Here is a 17917-nt window from a genome sequence, read left to right as displayed (position 1 = left end):
AATACATCCACAGGTACACCTCCAATTGCCTCAAATTTTGTCAAGTAGCCTATCAGAAGCTTCTAAAGCCATGACATTTTCTGGAATTTTCCAAGCTGTTTAAAGGCACAGTCAACGTATTGTATGTAAACTTCTGACCCACTGGAATTGTGATACCGTGAATTATTAGTGAAAAAATCTGGCTGTAAACAATTGTTGGAAAAACGACTTGTGTCATGCACAAAGTAGATGTCCTAACCGACTTGGCAAAACTATAGTTTGTTAACAAGAAATGTCTGGAGTGGCCGAAAAACGAGTTTTAATGTCTTCAACCGAAGTGTACAGTCGTGGCCAAAAGTTTTGAGAATGACACAAATTTTAATTTTCACAAAGTTTGCTGCTTCAGTGTCTTTAGATATTTTTGTCAGATGTTACTATGGAATACTGAAGTATAATTACAAGCATTTCATAAGTGTCAAAGGCTTTTATTGACAATTACATGAAGTTGGCACAAAGAGTCAATATATGCAGTGTTGACCCTTCTTTTTCAAGACCTCTGCAATCCGCCCTGGCATGCTGTCAATTAACTTCTGGGCCACTGACGGCAGCCCATTCTTGCATAATCAATGCTTGGAGTTTGTCAGAATTTGTTGGGTTTTGTTTGTCCACCCGCCTCTTGAGGATTGACCACAAGTTCTCAATGGGATTAAGGTCTGGGGAGTTTCCTGGCCATGGACCCAAAATATCAATGTTTTGTTCCCAGAGCCACATAGTTATCACTTTTGCCTTATGGCAAGGTGCTTCAGCATGCTGGAAAAGGCATTGTTCATCACCAAACTCTACCTGGATGGTTGGGAGAAGTTGCTCTCGAGGATGTGTTGGTACCATTCTTTATTCATGGCTGTGTTCTTAGGCAAAATTGTGAGTGAGCCCACTCCCTTGGCTGAGAAGCAACCCCACACACGAATGGTCTCAGGATGCTTTACTGTTGGCATGACACAGGACTGATGGTAGCGCTCACCTTGTCTTGTCCGGACAAGCTTTTTTCTGGATGCCCCAAACAATCGGAAAGGGGATTCATCCGAGAAAATGACTTTACCCCAGTCCTCAGCAGTCCAATCCCTGTACCTTTTGCAGAATATCAGTCTGTCCCTGATGTTTTTCCTGGAGAGAAGTGGCTTCTTTACTGCCCTTGACACCAGACCATCCTCCAAAAGACATTGCCTCACTGTGCGTGCAGATGCACTCACACCTGCCTGCTGCCATTTCTGAGTAAGCGCTGTGCTGGTGGTGCCTCGATCGCACAGCTGAATCAACTTTAGGAGACGGTCCTGGCGCTTGCTGGACTTTCTTGGGCTCCCCCTGAAGCCTTCTTCACAACAATTGAACCACTCTCCTTGAAGTTCTTGATGATCTGATAAATGGTTGATTAAGGTGCAATCTTACTGGCAGCAATATCCTTGCCTGTGAATCCATTTTTGTGCAAAGCAATGATGACGGCACGTGTTTCCTTGCAGGTAACCATCGTTGGCAGCGGAAGGACAATGATTCCAAGCACCACCCTCCTTTTGAAGCTTCCAGTCTGTTATTCGAACTCAATCAGCATGACAGAGTGATCTCCAGCCTTGTCCTCGTTAACACTCACACCTGTGTTAATGAGAGAATCACTGACATGATGTCAGCTGGTCCTTTTGTGGCAGGGCTGAAATGCAGTGGAAATGTTTTTTTGGGGATTCAGTTCATTTGCATGGCAAAGAGGTACTTTGCAATTAATTGCAATTCATCTGATCACTCTTCATAACATTCTGGAGTATATGCAAATTGACATCATATGAACTGAGGCAGCAGACTTTGGGAAAATTAATATTTGTGTAATTCTCAAAACTTTTGGCCTCGACTGTGTGTAAACTTCTGACTTCAACTGTAAATTGCACTAACTGGACAAGAAATGTAGTTCTTAACCCAAGAAAACAATTTATAATATACCTCCTCCATATCGTGTCATTTGAAAAAACGAATTTGAATTGAAAGTCAACTATCACTCTATACTCAACCTCTTGGTGTTAGGGGGCAGTATTTTCATTTTTGGAAAAAAAACGTTCCCGTTTTAAACAGGATATTTTGTCAGGAAAAGATGCTAGAATATGAATATAATTGACAACTTTGGATAGAAAACACTCTAACGTTTCCAAAACTGTAAACATATTGTCTGTGAGTATAACAGAACTGATGTTGCAGGCAAAAGCCTGAGAAAAATCCAATCCAGAAGTGCCCCAGGTTTTGAAAGCGCTGCATTCCAATGACTCCCTATATGGCTGTGAATGTACCATCAACGAGCTTACGCTTTCTACGTATTCCCCAAGGTGTCTACAGCATTGTGACGTAGTTTTACTCATTTCTGTTGAAGAATAGCCGTATGGGGGCACATTGCGTAAGTGGTCACATGGTGGCTCCGAGAGAGATTCTCGCGTAAAGTGCAGAGGTAGCCATTACTCCAATCGGTCCTAGAGAAAAAGGAATTGTCCCGACGGATATATTATCGAATAGATGTTAGAAAAACACCTTGAGGATGGATTCTAAACAACGTTTGCCATGTTTCTGTCGATATTATGGAGCTAATTTGGAATATTTTTCGGTGTTGTGGTGACCGCAATTTCCGGGCGATATCTCAGCCAAACGTGAAGAACAAACGGAGCTATTTCGCCTACAAAAATAATATTTTGGGAAAAAATTAACTTTGGCTGTCTACCTGGGAGTCTCGTGAGTGAAAACATCCGAAGTTCATCAAAGGTAAACGATTTCATTTGATTGCTTTTCTGATTTCCGTGACAAGTTTGCCTGCTGCTAGCAAGGCATAATGCTATGCTAGGCTATGATAAACTTACACAAATGCTTGTCTAGCGTTGGCTGTAAAGCATATTTTGAAAGTCTGAGATGACAGGGTAATTAACAAAAGGCTAAGCTGTGTTCCAATATATTTCACTTGTGATTTTCATGAATAGGAAGATTTTCTAGGAAGTTTTATGTCTGTTGCGTTATGCTAATTAGTGTCAGATGATGATAACGGTCCCGTTCACGGGCTGGGTGTCACTACAGGTTAATCTCTATCCAACAATGTCACCAAGCTTCTCAACACACAGAACATCTAAAATGCTCTGTGGCACAATCCCAATAATCTCTGATCCTACATCTATGATTGGATGGACAACATGTCTTCGATTGGTTGGAGGACGTCCTCTGGAAGTGGTCATAATTACCATATATGTCTACGGAAGGGGGTGAGGCCTACAAACCTCCTAGGTTTTGTATTGAAGTCAATGTAGCCAGAGGGGGACGGAAGCTAGCTGTCCTCTAGCTACGCTATGGTGCTAGCCCAGACAGTGCTGTTGAAGTTACTGTAGACCTTCATTGCAAAACAGTGTATTTTAACCAATTTATTTGGTGACAAATTAATATATTTAGTGTAGTTTTATCTAAAAAGGATAACTTTTTTAATGTTTCACTATTTTTATTTTTATGAAATTTCACTGAGGAGGATGGTCCACCCCCCCTTCCTCCCCTGAGGTGCCTCCACAGGAGTGTGCATCATAAAAATGACTGGTAGTCTACACACTTTGTTATTATCGGTCAGTCAAAGGAGCACTACTGTCAGAAGCTCCATGTGTACCAAGCCATGTGGAAGATTTGTAATCAATGCAACATTTAATTACAATTATGGAATAAAGTTGTCTAAATGAGAAGCAGTAGGCTCCAATGATCAACCACCAGGTAGGCTGTTGTTTAATATGAATAGAGTTGTTGTAGACCAGGACGCGGGGAGCGCTTCTAAATAGCCTCAATTAGCCTTGCTAACTAACTTAGCTGGCTAGTGTAGCTATCTGGCTTCTTGATGCAGTCAAGACAGACACTACCAGATGAGATGATAGACAACATATCGCAGCGACATATTTGTGTAACTTGCGTGAGTCAGTTTGGCTATTTTCTCTCTCTCCCTCTGTGTCAGACACAACCGGCCCCTGCTCACCCCCCACATGTCTGTGCTGAAACTACTAGAGTGCACCGCCTCTCCTGAGTTGCACGAGCATTGTCCAATTGAAGTGTTGTCTTTAAAACACATGTACACTGAACAAACATGTCATCACAATATGTAAAGTGTTAGTCCCATGTTTCATGAGCTGAAATAAAAGATCCCAGAAATGTTCCATACGCTGTCGTGGCATTTTTCTGCTTTACCAAATGAGGAGAGTTACAAACTACACACCAGTCAGAGTTATACTTAAATGACATCTTTAATAACAACAAGAGCTTTGCAATAGCCTTTTTTCACTTTCAATGATGCGCTATCTCTAATGAACCATTGAAAAGTGACTACAGAAAATTACAAAAGATATTTTATAGCCAAGATACACCCCTCTGAACTTATATGATGAATCACAGATCTTAGGAACAGTTCACAAAGATTAAGATTTGTTTGAAAGATATCTATAAAACATAGCAGACAGTTACTGCTGTGTCAACAGTTCTCATTGTAAAGACCAGTGTCTGGCCCCCTTACTCCAAAAGGGAACCGTCTCTCCCTAATACGGCATAGAACAGAACCATTAGCTCATGTTATCTGGAATGCTCTTTAGGCTTTATTACCCAAAGACATCGTAAATCTCCTCTGTCAGTGCTATCTCATCCTCAGTGGAACACACACACAATACTCTATTCTGTCGAATGTAACAACTATTATAATGTAATGCAAGCATTATAACAATCTTACAAGCATTAAAACATAATCTTGCAATTTTCCACGACAACGCTCAAAAAGCTTATTTCTCTCATTGTGTGCACAAATTTGTTTACATCCTTTTTAGTGATCATTTATCCTTTGCCAAGATAATCCATCCACCTGACAGGTGTGGGATATCAAGAAGCTGATTAAACAGCATGATCATTACACACGTGCACCCTGTGCTGGGGACAGTAAAAAGCCACTCTAAAATGTTTTGAGGGAGCATGCAATTGGCATGTTGACTGTAGGAATGTCCACCAGAGCTGTTGCCAGAGAATTGAATGTTAATTTCTCTACCATAAGCCGCCTCCAACGTTGTTTTAGAGAATTTGGCAGTACGTCCAACCAGCCTCACAACCGCAGACCACGTGTAACCACCCCAGCCCAGGACTTCCTCATCTGGCTTCTTTACCTGCAGGATGGTCTGAGGCAAGCCACCCGCCCCGTCAATATTAATGGGGGCCTGTTTGGCCTGCCCTTTCCTGTAGTACACGATCAGCTCCTTTGTCTTGCTCATGTTGAGGGAGAGGTTGTTGTCCTGGCACCACACTGCCAGGTCTCTGACCTCCTCCTTATAGGCTGTCTCCTCATTGTCGGTGATCAGGCCTACCACTATCGACAGAAAACGTAATAATGGTGTTGGAGTCGTGTTTGGACACGCAGTCGTGGGTGAACAGGGAGTACAAGAGTGGACTGGCCTCCCGAGTGGCGCGGTGGTCTAAGGCTGTGCCACTAGAGATTCTGGGTTCGAGTCTAGGCTCTGTCGCAGCTGGCTGCAACCAGGAGACCCTTGGGGCGGCACACAATTGGACCAGCGTCGTCCGGGTTAGGGGAGGGTTTGGCCGGCTGCGATGTCCTTGTCCCATTGCGCACTAGCAACTCCTGTGGCGGGCCGGCTTAGTGCACGCTGACACGGTTGCCAGGTGTACAGTGTTTCCTCCGACACATTGGTGCGGCTGGCTTCCGGGTTAAGTGGCATTGTGTCAAGAAGCAGTGCGGCTTGGTTGGGTTGTGTTTTGGAGGACGCATGGCTCTCAACCTTCGCCTCTCCCGAGGCTGTATGAGAGTTGCAGCGATGAGACAAGACTGTAACTACAAATTGGATACCATGAAATTGGGGGAAAAAGGGCTAATAAAAAATAGGAGGGGAGTACAAACCCCTGAGGGGCCCCTGAGGATCAGCATGGCAGACGTGTTGTTGCCTACCCTTACCACCTGGGGGCGGCCTGTCAGGAAGTCCAGGATCCAGTTGCAGAGGGAGGTGTTTAGTCCCAGGGTCCTTAGCTTAGTGATGAGCTTCGTGGGCACTGGTGTTGAACGCTGAGCTGTAGTCAATGAACAGCAATCTCACATAGGTTTTCCTTTTGTCCTGGTGGGAAAGGGCAGTGTGGAGTGCGATTCAGATTGCGTCATCTGTGGATCTGTTGGGGTGGTTTGCGAATTGGAGTGGGTCTAGGGTATCCAGGAGGATGCTGTTGATGGTAGTCCATGACCAGCATTTCAGAGCACTTCATGGCTACTGACGTGAGTGCTATGGGGTGGTAATCATTTAGGCAGGTTACCTTCGCTTCCTTGGGCACATGGACAATGGTGGCCGGCTTGAAACATGTTGGTATTACAGACTCGAACAGGAAGAGGTTGAAAATGACAGTGAAGACACTTGCCAGTTGGTCCGCGCATGCTTTGAGTACACGTCCTGGTAATCTGTCTGGCCCCGCGGCTTTTTGAATGTTGACCTGTTTAAAGGTCTTGCTCACATCGGCTACCGAGAGTGTTATCACACAGTCATCCAGAACAGCTGGTGCTCTCGTGCATGCTTTAGTGTTGCTTGCCTCGAAGGGAGTATAAAAGGCATTTAGCAGGCTCGTGTCACTGGGCAGTTCCCTTCTGGGCTTCCCTTTGTTGTCCGTAATAGTTTTCAAGCCCTGCCACATCCGACAAGCATCAGAACCGGTGTAGTAGGATTAAATCTTAATCCTGTATTGAGGCTTTGGTTGTTTGATGGTTCGTCTGAGGGCATAGCGGGATTTCTTATTAGCGCCCAGATGAGTGTCCCGCTCTTTGAAAGCGGCAGCTCTAGCCTTTAGCTCAATGCAGATGTTGCAGGTAATCCATGGCTTCTGGTTGGGATATGTACGTATGGTCACTGTGGGGACGACATCGTCGATGCACTTATTGATGAAGCCGATGACTGAGGTGGTATACTCCTCAATGACATTGGATGAATCCCAGAACATATTCAAGTCTGTGCTATCAAAACAGTCCTGTAGCATAGCATCCTGACCACTGACCACTTCTGTATTGAGTGAATCACTGGTACTTCCTGCTTTAGTTTTTGCTTGTAAGCAGGAATCTGAAGGGTAGAATTATGGTCAGATTTGCCAAATGGAGGGCAGGGCAGAGCTTTGTATGCATCTCTGTGTGTGGAGTAAAGGTGGTCTAGAGTGTTTTTCCCTCTGGTTGTACATGTGACATGCTGTTAGAAATGAGGTTAAACAGATTTAAGTTTGCCTGCATTAAAGTCCCCAGCCACTAAGAGCGCCGCTTCTGGATGAATTTATGGCCTTGTAGAGTTGGTTGAGTGAGGTCCTAGGGCCAACATCGTTTTGTGGTGGTAAATAGATGGCTATGAATAATATACAGTTGAAGCCGGAAGTTTACATACACTTAGGTTGGAGTCATTAAATCTCATTTTTCAAACACTCCGCAAATGTCTTGTTAACAAACTCTAGTTTTGGCAAGTTGGTTAGGACATCTACTTTGTGCATGACACAAGTAATTTAAATTTAAAACTTGTTAGGGATAGGAATTTTGGATGACTGAGGTGTCCAAAGTAAACTGCCTGTTACTCAGGCCCAGAAGCTAGGATATGCATATGCATGGTAGTTTTGGATCGAAAACACTCAAGTTTCTAAAACTGTTAAAATTATGTATGTGAGTATAACAGAACTGATTTGGCAGGCGAAAACCCGAGGACCAATTGTTGACCTGCCAGCCAATTCCAAGCTTAAGCTATTGAAACCAAAGACTTCCGCCTCACAAATTGCAGTTCCTATGGCTTCCACTAGATGTCAACAGTCTTAATACATGGTTTCAGGCTTGTATTCTGAAAAACCAACAAGGAATAGTTGTTTATCCTCAGGAAGTTCTATGGAAAAACTAGTCTCATTGCTCTCGTGACCGAGGGAGCGCACTGCGTTCTTTTCCTTACCTATTGAAAATAGTTCGCTCCATATGAAATATTATCGTTTATTTAGATATTAGTGTACCTAATAATGAATAAGAAATGTTGTTTGATTTGTTTGAATAAACTTTACTGGCAACTTTTGGAACTCCTATGTCTGCATTCTGAACGGGTGGATTACTGAACTCAATGTCGCCTACTAAACGGACTATTTGGGATATAAAGAAGGAATTTATTGAACCAAACGACCATTCATTGTGTTCCTGGGACTCTTGTGATTACAATCAGAGGAAGATCTTCAAATGTAAGTGACTTATTTTATTGCTATTTGGGATTTTGTGACGCCTGTGCTTGTTTAGATAATATGCTGTTGTGGGGCGCTGAACTCAGATAATCGAATGCTGTGCTTTCGCCGTAAAGCCTTTTGGAAACCTGACGATGCGGTTAGATTGCCAAGATTCTAAGCTAAAGAATCATGTATGGCACAGGTTTAATATTGCGTTTTCTGTATTTTGAATTTGGCGCTCTGCAATTTCACCGGATGTTGTCGAGGTGGGTTGCTAGCGGGACCCCTGCGCCAGAAAGGTTAAACAGCTTGGCAAATTCCAGAAAATTATTTAATGGCTTTAGAAGCTTCTGGTAGGCTAATTGACATCATTTGAGTCAATTGGAGGTGTACCTGTGGATGTATTTCAAGGCCTACCATGGCAAGTCAGTTACGACATCTACTCTGTGCATGACACAAGTAATTTTTCCAATAATTGTTTACAGACAGATTATTTCACTTATAATTCACTGTATCACAATTCCAGTGGGTGAGAAGTTGACGATGCCTTTTAAACAGCTTGGAAAATTCCAGAAAATGATGTCATGGCTTTAGAAGCTTCTTATAGGCTCATTTATTTATTTATTTTACCTTTATTTAACAAGGCAAGTCAGTTAAGAACAAATTCTTATTTTCAATGACAGCCTAGGAACAGTGGGTTAATTAACTGCCTTGTTCAGGAGCAGTAAAAAAGATTTTTACCTTGTCAGCTCGGGGATTCGATCTTGCAAACTTTTGGTTAATAGTCCAACGCTCTTACCACTACGCTACATGCCGCCCCATTTGAATAAATTGGAGGTTTACCTGTGGATGTATTTCAAGGCCTACCTTCAAATTCAGTGCCTCTTTGCTTGACATCTTGGGAAAATCTAAAGAAATCAGCCAAGACCTCAGAAGACAATTGTAGACCTCCACAAGTCTGGTTCATCCTTGGGAGCAATTTCCAAATGCCTGAAGGTACCACGTTCATTTGTACAAACAATTGTACGCAAGTATAAACACCATGGGACCACACAGCCGTCATACCGCTCCGTAAGGAGACGTGTTCAGTCTCCTAGAGATGAATATACTTTGGTGCGAAAAGTGCAAATCAATTCCAGAACAACAGCAAAGGACCTTGTGAAGATGCTGGAGGTATCTAAATCCACAGTAAAACGAGTCCTATATCGACTTCACCTGAAAGGCCGTTCAGCAAGGAAGAAGCCATGGCTCCAAAACCGCCATAAAAAAGCCAGACTACGGTTTGCAACTGCATATGGGGACAAAGATCATACTTTTTGGAGAAATGTCCTCTGGTCTGATGAAACAAAAATAGAACTGTTTGGCCATAATGACCATCATTATGTTTAGAGGAAAAAGGGGGACGCTTGCAAGCCGAAGAACACCATCCCAACTGTGAAGCACGGGGGTGCATGTATCATGTTGTGGGGGTGCTTTGCTGCAGGAGGGGCTGATGCACTTCACAAAATAGATGGCATCATGAGGTATGAATATTATGTGGATATATTGAAGCAACATCTCAAGACATCAGTCAGGAGGTTAAAGCTTGGTCGCAAATGGGTCTTCCAAATGGACAATGACTCCAAGCATACTTCCAAAGTTTTGGCAAAGTCAAGGTATTGGAGTGACCATCACGAATCCCTGAACTCCATCCTATAGAAAATTTGTGGGCAGAACTGAAAATGCGTGTGCGATCAAGGAAGCCTACAAACCTGACTCCGTTACACCAGCTCTGTCAGGAGGAATCGGCCAAAATTCACCCAACTTATTGTGGGAAGCTTGTGGAAGGCTACTCGAAACGTTTTGCCCAAGTTAAACAAGTTAAAAGCAATGCTATCAAATACTAATTGAGTGTATGTAAACTTCTGACCCACTGTGAATGTGATGAAAGAAATAAAAGCTGAAATAAATCACTATCGCTACTATTATTCTGACATTTCACATTCTTAAAATAAAGTGGTGATCCTAAGACAGGGAATTATTCAGTGGTTAAACGTCAGGAATTGTGAAAAATTGAGTTTAAATGTATTTGGGTGAGGTGTATGTAAACTTCCGACTTCAACTGTACATGTAGAGATGAAACGGTATGAAAATTTCATATCACGATTATAGTGACCAAAGTTATCACAGTTATCAGTATTATGGCGGTGTTGTTCAAATGTGCTTGAAATGTTAAAAAAATTACTGATACACACACTGAAATCATTTCACCAAGTTTTATATTGAAAACCAACAAACAACAAATACAATTAGCAGCACTATGCACTTTTTGTGTGCATAAACATGAAAATAATAACATTAAAATTAAAGATGGCACCATGTGGCCATGATAGGTAAAAGTTTCCCTAGTGCAGGTTTAAATGAACACAACCGTCTCACCTCGTCAACAGCCAGTGAAACTGCAGGGCGCCAAATTCAAAACAACAGAAATCGCATAATTAAAATTCCTCAAACATACATGTATTTTACACCATTTTAAAGATACACTTGTTGTCAAGTGTCCGATTTCAAAAAGGCTTTACAACGAAAGCAAACCAAACGATTATGTTAGGTCAGAGCCAAGTCACAGAAAAACAGCCATTTTTCCAGCCAAAGAGAGGAGTCACAAAAATCAGAAATATAGATAAAATGAATCACTAACCTTTGATGATCTGCATCAGATGACACTCATAGGACTTCATTTTACACAATACATGTATGTTTGGTTCGGTAAAGTTCATATTTATATAAAAAAATCGGAGTTTACATTGGTGCGTTATGTTCAGTAGTTCCAAAACATCCGGTGATTTTGCAGAGAGCCACATCAATTTACAGAAATAGTCATCATAAATGTTGATGAAAATACAAGTGTTATACATGGAATTTTAATGCAACCGCTGTGTCAAATCAAATCAAATCAAATTTATTTATATAGCCCTTCGTACATCAGCTGATATCTCAAAGTGCTGTACAGAAACCCAGCCTAAAACCCCAAACAGCAAGCAATGCAGGTGTAGAAGCACCAGTGTCAGATTTTTAAAAAACTTTACGGAAAAAGCAAACCATGCAATAATCTGAGTACAGCGCTCCGACAACAAATCAACCCAAAGAGATATCCACCATGTTGGAGTCAACAGAAGTCAGAAATAACATTATAAATATTCACTTACCTTTGATGATCTTCATCAGAATGCACTCCCAGGAATCCCAGTTCCACAATAAATGTTTATTTTGTTCGATAATATCCATCATTTATGTCCAAATTCCTCCTTGTTGTTCGCGCGTTCAGTACACAATCTAAACTGACAACGCGAGTGCAAGTCCAGCGGAAAGTACGGACGAAAAGTCCAAAAATGTTCTGTTACAGTCCGTAGAAACATGTCAAACGATGTATAGAATCAATCTTTAGGAAGTTTTTAACATAAATCTTCAATAATGTTCCAACCGGAGAATTCCTTTGTCTGTAGAAAAGCATTGGAACGCAAGCTACCTCTCATGTGAATGCGCGTGACCAGCTCGTGGCTCTCTGGCAGACCTCTGACTGATTCCCCTCTCATTCGGCCCCACTTCACAGTAGAAGCATCAAACAAGGTTCTAAAGACGGTTGACATCTAGTGGAAGCCTTAGGAAGTGCAACATGACCCCATTTCCACTGTATTTTGGATAAGCAAAGAGTTGAAACAAACCTACAAACCTCAGATTTCCCACTTCCTGGTTGGATTTTTTCTCAGGTTTTTGCCTGCCATATAAGTTATGTTATACTCACAGACATCATTCAAACCGTTTTAGAAACTTCAGAGTGTTTTCTAACCAAATCTGCTAATAATATGCATATCCTAGGATCTGGGCCTGAGTAGCAGGCAGTTTACTCTGGGCACGCTTTTCATCCAGATGTGAAAATACTGCCCCCTACCCCAAAGAAGTTAAGTAAGCAAATCAAATAAACAAACAACAAATAAAATAATTAGCACTATGCACTTGTGTGTGCATAAACATTAAGATAACAACATTAACATTAAAGATGGCGCCATGTGGCCATGAGAGGTAAAGGTTTCACTAGTGCAGGTTTTAGTGAACACAACCATTAACATAAGCAAATCAAATGTGCATATAAAAGCAACACAAGCAAAGCAATGTGCATGTAAGAACAATACAACCATATGTAAACAAATCCAATGTGCAGGTGTTGACATTAAAATAACACAAAATGTAAACAAATCGAATGAACCGCATTGATTGTATGTCCGTTCTCTCCTTCATAAAGAAATAGGGTGCTGCTGGCTTTTTTGTTCACTTGAGATTGAAATGTAAAAATGTCAGCATATTTACTTTGTCCGGTTTAATTAGTGATCTGCGAGGGGAGACGATGTGCCCGCTGGCACTGAACACTCCCTCTGATGGCCGGCTGGTTGCTGGGATGCACAAAAGCTTCCTTGCAACCGTGGCAAGGTGAGGGAGCGCTGATGCATGGCCCCTCGTTGTTATAATTATTATTATTCACGCACGCACACAGTCTATCTTCTGTGTTGGATTTGAGTATATGCCATGACCCCATGCACAATTTACATAAATACAAATGAGACTTAAGAAGACGGTGATAGTAATTGCAATGAGCCCAACAATTGACATAAATACAGGAGTCGTGTATAGGAGTCTATAGTGTTTCTCCTGTTGGAACACTTTTACAACCAAGTCGACAACTGACAAATTTTTCATGAACAAAATATGATGGTTGGGTGACTAAACTACAGAACGTGTTATCGTGTGCAATGGGCGAATAGAGTCTGCAGACACAACGCATACAGCAGCAGCAACGTGTAGTGTTTTTACAAGAGTAGGTAACACTGAAAGCTTCAGTTTACATTATTGACAAGCTATTAGCAAGTTAGAGAGACAAACCATGACGTTTTCCCCATTCCAAAGTCCCCACATCATGCATTGAGCTAAAAGTGAACTTGCCTTGCGTTGGCTATAAAGTAGTGGGTGGTGGTCACGAAGATGACTCAAAAGATTTGAAGTGTTGCAGTGTTGTTTGTTGTTGCATGTTCTGCAGACAGGGTGACCATCTTCGATTAAGTTTCCCTCAGCACTTTTGTAAAACCCAAAATATGACCACACTTCAGATTTGGTCCTCTTAGAAGGCTGAAAAATCTCCTGAGCTCTGTCACTGTCTTCCGCCATGTTTTCACACAAAACAAAACCCACGTTGCATGCTGCGCCTGCACTAGACTGTTGCTAACGTTGGCTGATGTTGGACAGTATTTACTGTGAGTTTTTCAAACTACGGTAATCCAAAAACTTTTTTAATGATAATTACAATTTGAAATGGTAATACTAACCGTCAGGAATTTTACAGTGGTTTATTGTGAAACCAGTAACCATTTCATCCCTATATAGATTAGATCTCTCTTGGTAGATAGTGTGGTCTACAGCTTATCATAAGGTACTCTACCTCAGTCGAGCAATACCTCGAGACTTCTTTAATATTAGACATCGCGCACCAGCTGTTATAGACAAATAGACACCCCCACCCCCACCCCTCGTCTTACCAGATGTAGCTTCTCTGTCCTGCCGCTGCATGGAGAATCCCACCACCTCTATATTATCTGTGTCGTTGTTCAGCGACGACTCGGTGAAACATATTATTTTACAGTTTTTCAATATCCCATTGGTAGGATAATCTTGATCATAGCTCATAGATTTTATTTTCCAATGATTGCACGTTGGCCAATAGAACGGATGGCAGTGGGCGTTGACTCTGCGCCCAAAATTCCGGATTGTGAAAATACAATACATTTTCCTGACACTCCCCCTCGAACCTATAGTGCTACAGCCAGTGTTAAGATTTACTGCTACGTTTAAGTTTGTTTAAATAGAGTTCAAAGTGCGTTATCACCTCCTTCATTCTCAACAATATGAGGAAGATGACTGAAATAAATATTTTATTCGTAAAATGTTCTTGTGTAAAAAATATCACGCCACATTTAGGAATAACAGGATGCATTTGAAACATCATGCACATTAAAACTTTCATATGAATAAAATGAAAGGAGTCGTAAAGAAGATGCTTGTGTATTGATAAGCACATCAATGATGGCATTATGATACACATACAATATAAGAAAGACTGCACTTCTAATAGCGTATTTCCCACCTTAGCCTGCTGAATTTGCAAGATAACTTTCATTTTCATTTCGGACAAAAATGAAAACGTGGCACTGACTTGCCCATGGATTGCCGTTTTCAGGTTTGCATCAATAAATAGTTTGGCGTTCGACTCACTAGGTTGTCCACGTGCCACATGGACAAGCAGTTACATGCCTGGCTGGAGTTAGTGGCAGCTGCAGGATCAATATCCACATCCGTAACGTGGATGAAGCCTGCTGGAATGTGAAGCTAACTGAAGCTGCTTACTTCAGAAAACCATAAGTAGATCTAGCTAACTTTGTAATATACCCCTCAGAACCCCAAGTGTAAGCTTGTTTTACTCCATTGTTTGTATACACTGTAATTGTAGTCCATTAGGTCTAATAAATGCATAACAGTCAAGTTCTATTTTGTTTTTATTAGGCTACAAAACACTACTGCCATTCTGTGATGACATGCGCTGCTGTTTTTATTGATGGATCTAGTCTTGATTAAATCTCATTTGAGGACAATTTTATCATATGGATGTTTCATTCAGGTCTCTGTTTAGTATTTAACTAAACACTCTGTTTGTCTTTGGCAGGAGAGAGACTGGACTCTCACTCGAACAGCGGAAAGTGTACTTCAGGGGAACCAGACCCAGAGATGCCCAAACCAGCGAGACAACACTGCTGCTCGCAGTGTGGAAAGAGTTTTACTAAGTTACGGAACCTAAAAGATCATCAAAGAATACACACAGGAGAAAAGCCTTACCACTGCTCACAATGTGAAAAGAGTTTTACTCAGTCGGGGCACCTGAAAACACATGAGAGGACGCACACAGGAGAAAAGCCTTACCCATGCTCCCAATGTGGAAAGACTTTTACCCGGCTAGGGCACCTTAAAGACCATAAGAGAACGCATAAAGGGGAGAAGCCGTACCACTGCTTTCAGTGCGGAAAGAGTTTCACCCAGTCAGGGAACCTGAGAACGCATGAGAGAATACACACTGGGAAAAAAAACACACACACTGTAGAGAGGCCTTTCCAATGCACTCAGTGTGGAAAGAGATTTATCCGGTCAACTCATCTGAAAGAGCATAAGAGAACACACACAGGAGAAAAAACATTCCAATGCACTCAGTGTGGAAAGGGTTTTACTTGGTTATGGACCCTGAAAGACCATGAAAGAACACACACAGGAGATAAGCCTTTCCAATGCTTCCTGTGTGGAAAAAGTTTTACCCATTTAGGGAACTTAAAAATGCACAAGAGAATACACACAGGAGAGAAGCCTCACCACTGCTCCCAGTGTGGAAAGAGTTTTACCCAGTTAGGGCACCTGACAACACATGAGAGGACACACACTGGAGAGAAGCCTTTCTACTGCTCCCTGTGTGGAAAGAGTTTTACTGAGTTAGGGAGCCTGAAAAAACATAACAGAATACACAAAGGAGAGAAGCCTTTCCAGTGCTCCCTGTGCGGAAAGAGTTTTACCCAGTTAGGGAGCCTGAAAACACATGAGTGGACACACACAGAAGAGAAGCCTCACCTCTGCTCACAGTGTGGAAGGGGTTTTGTTGAGTTAAGGGGCCTGAAAGAGCATGAGAGAATACATACAGGGGAAGAGAAAACATACCACTGTTCTCATTGTGGGAAGGGTTTTGGGCGATCAGGGCATCTAAAAGTGCATGAAAGAACACACACTGGCGAGAAGCCGTATCAGTGCTCTCAGTGTGAAAAGAAATTTTTCTCATCAGGGGACCGGAAATCACATGAGAGAACACACTTAGTAGAGAGGCAGAGGGCTTTCCAATGCTCTCAGTGTGGGAAGAGATTCATCCAGTCATCTCATCTGAAAGATCACATGACAATACACACGGGAGAAAAACCATTCCAATGTTCTCAGTGTGGAAAAGGTTTTACCAGGTTAAGGAGACTGAAAACACACGAGATGACACACACAGGAGATAAATAATCCTTTCAAATCCTCTTAGTGTGAAAAAGCTTTTACCCAGTTAGGACACCTTAAAATGCACGAGATGACATGCAGGGAAGAAGCCTTTCCACTGCTCCCAGTTTTACCTAGTCAAGATACTTGAAAAATACATGCGCTAACACACTTTGCAGAGAATCCTTGAATAAATCCACACTGCAGGAAAATATATTTTTATATGATTAAGTTAACTCATTGATCCTGCTTTGTTGTATACCCCTCAGGTCTAAGTTTGCGAAAAGGAAACCAGGCCCAGTCCTTGCCGTTCTGCCACTCTAGGCGAGAAAATAAATTGCCGCCATCCTCTCTCCGCAAAACTACAATAGTGTGCCGTGTCCACCCAGTGGTGGAAAAAGTACTCAATTGTCATACTTCAGTAAAAGTAAAGATACTGTACCTTAATAGAAAATGACTCAAAAGTGCACGTCACCCAGTAAATTACTACTTGAGTAAAAGTATTTGGTTTTAAATATACTTAAGATTCAAAAGTAAATGTAATTGCAAAAATATACTTAGTGCATTCGGAAAGTATTCAGACCCCTTGACTTTCCACATTTTGTTACTTTACAACCTTATTCTAAAATGTATTAAATTGTTTTTTTCCCCTCATCAATCTGCACACAATACCTCATAATAACAAAGCAAAAACAGGTTTAGATTTTTTTGCAAATGTATAAAAAACAAAATGGAAATATCACATTTACATAAGTATTCAGACCCTTTACTCAGTACTTTGTTGAAACACCTTTAGCATCAATTACGGCCTCGAGTCTTCTTGTATATGATGCTACAAGCTTGGCACACCTGTAGTTGGTTCAAGTCCCGGGCTCTGGCTGGGCCACTCAAGGACATTCAGAGACATGTCCCGAAGCCACTCCTACGTTGTCATTGCTGTGTGCTTAGGGTCGTTGTCCTGTTGGAAGGTGAATCTACGTCCCTGTCTGAAGTTCCTGAGCACTCGATCAGGTGTTCATCAAGGATCTCTCTGTACTTTGCTCTGTTCTTCTCTCCTTTGATCCTGGCTAGTCTCCCAGTCCCTGCCGCTGATAAACATCCCCACAGCATGATGCTGCCACCACCATGCTTCACCATTGGTTTCCTCCAAAAAGTTTAATCTTGGTTTCATCAGAACAGAATCTTGTTTCTCATGGTCTGAGAGACTTTAGGTGCCTTTTGGCAAACTCCAAGCAGGCTGTCCATGTGCCTTTTACTGAGGAGTGGCTTCCATCTAGCCACTCTACCATAAAGGCCTGATTGGTGGAGTGCTGCAGAGATGGTTGTCCTTCTGGAAGATTCTCCTATCTCCACAGAGGAACTCTGGAGCTCTGTCAGAGTGACCATCAGGTACTTGGTCACCTCCCTGACCAAGGTCCTTCTCCCCAGATTGCTCCGTTTGGTCAGGCGACCAGCTCTAGGAAGAGTCTTGGTGGTTCCAAACTTCTTCCATTTAAGAATGATGGAGGCCACTGTGTTCTTGGGCACCTTCAATGCTGCAGAAATGTTTTTGTACCTTTCCTGAGATCTGTGCCTCGACACAATCTTCTCTCGGAGC

General features: G+C 42.1%; 1 protein-coding gene across 1 annotated transcript in view; it reads left to right on the top strand.

Annotated features, from left to right (window-relative positions):
* LOC112265494 (oocyte zinc finger protein XlCOF6) overlaps positions 1-16911 on the top strand; it is a 29335-nt gene extending 12424 nt beyond the window's left edge. The window contains exon 4 of the mRNA XM_024442846.2: positions 14975-16911. Within this exon, the coding sequence (XP_024298614.1) occupies positions 14975-16347 (1373 nt within the window). The 3' untranslated portion in view covers positions 16348-16911. The remainder of the gene's footprint in view (positions 1-14974) is intronic.
* Positions 16912-17917: the final 1006 nt, after the last annotated feature.

Source organism: Oncorhynchus tshawytscha, linkage group LG02 (assembly GCF_018296145.1).
Source record: "Oncorhynchus tshawytscha isolate Ot180627B linkage group LG02, Otsh_v2.0, whole genome shotgun sequence".
Classification (NCBI taxonomy): Eukaryota; Metazoa; Chordata; class Actinopteri; order Salmoniformes; family Salmonidae; genus Oncorhynchus; species Oncorhynchus tshawytscha.
This window is presented reverse-complemented; position numbering and strand designations above follow the sequence as displayed.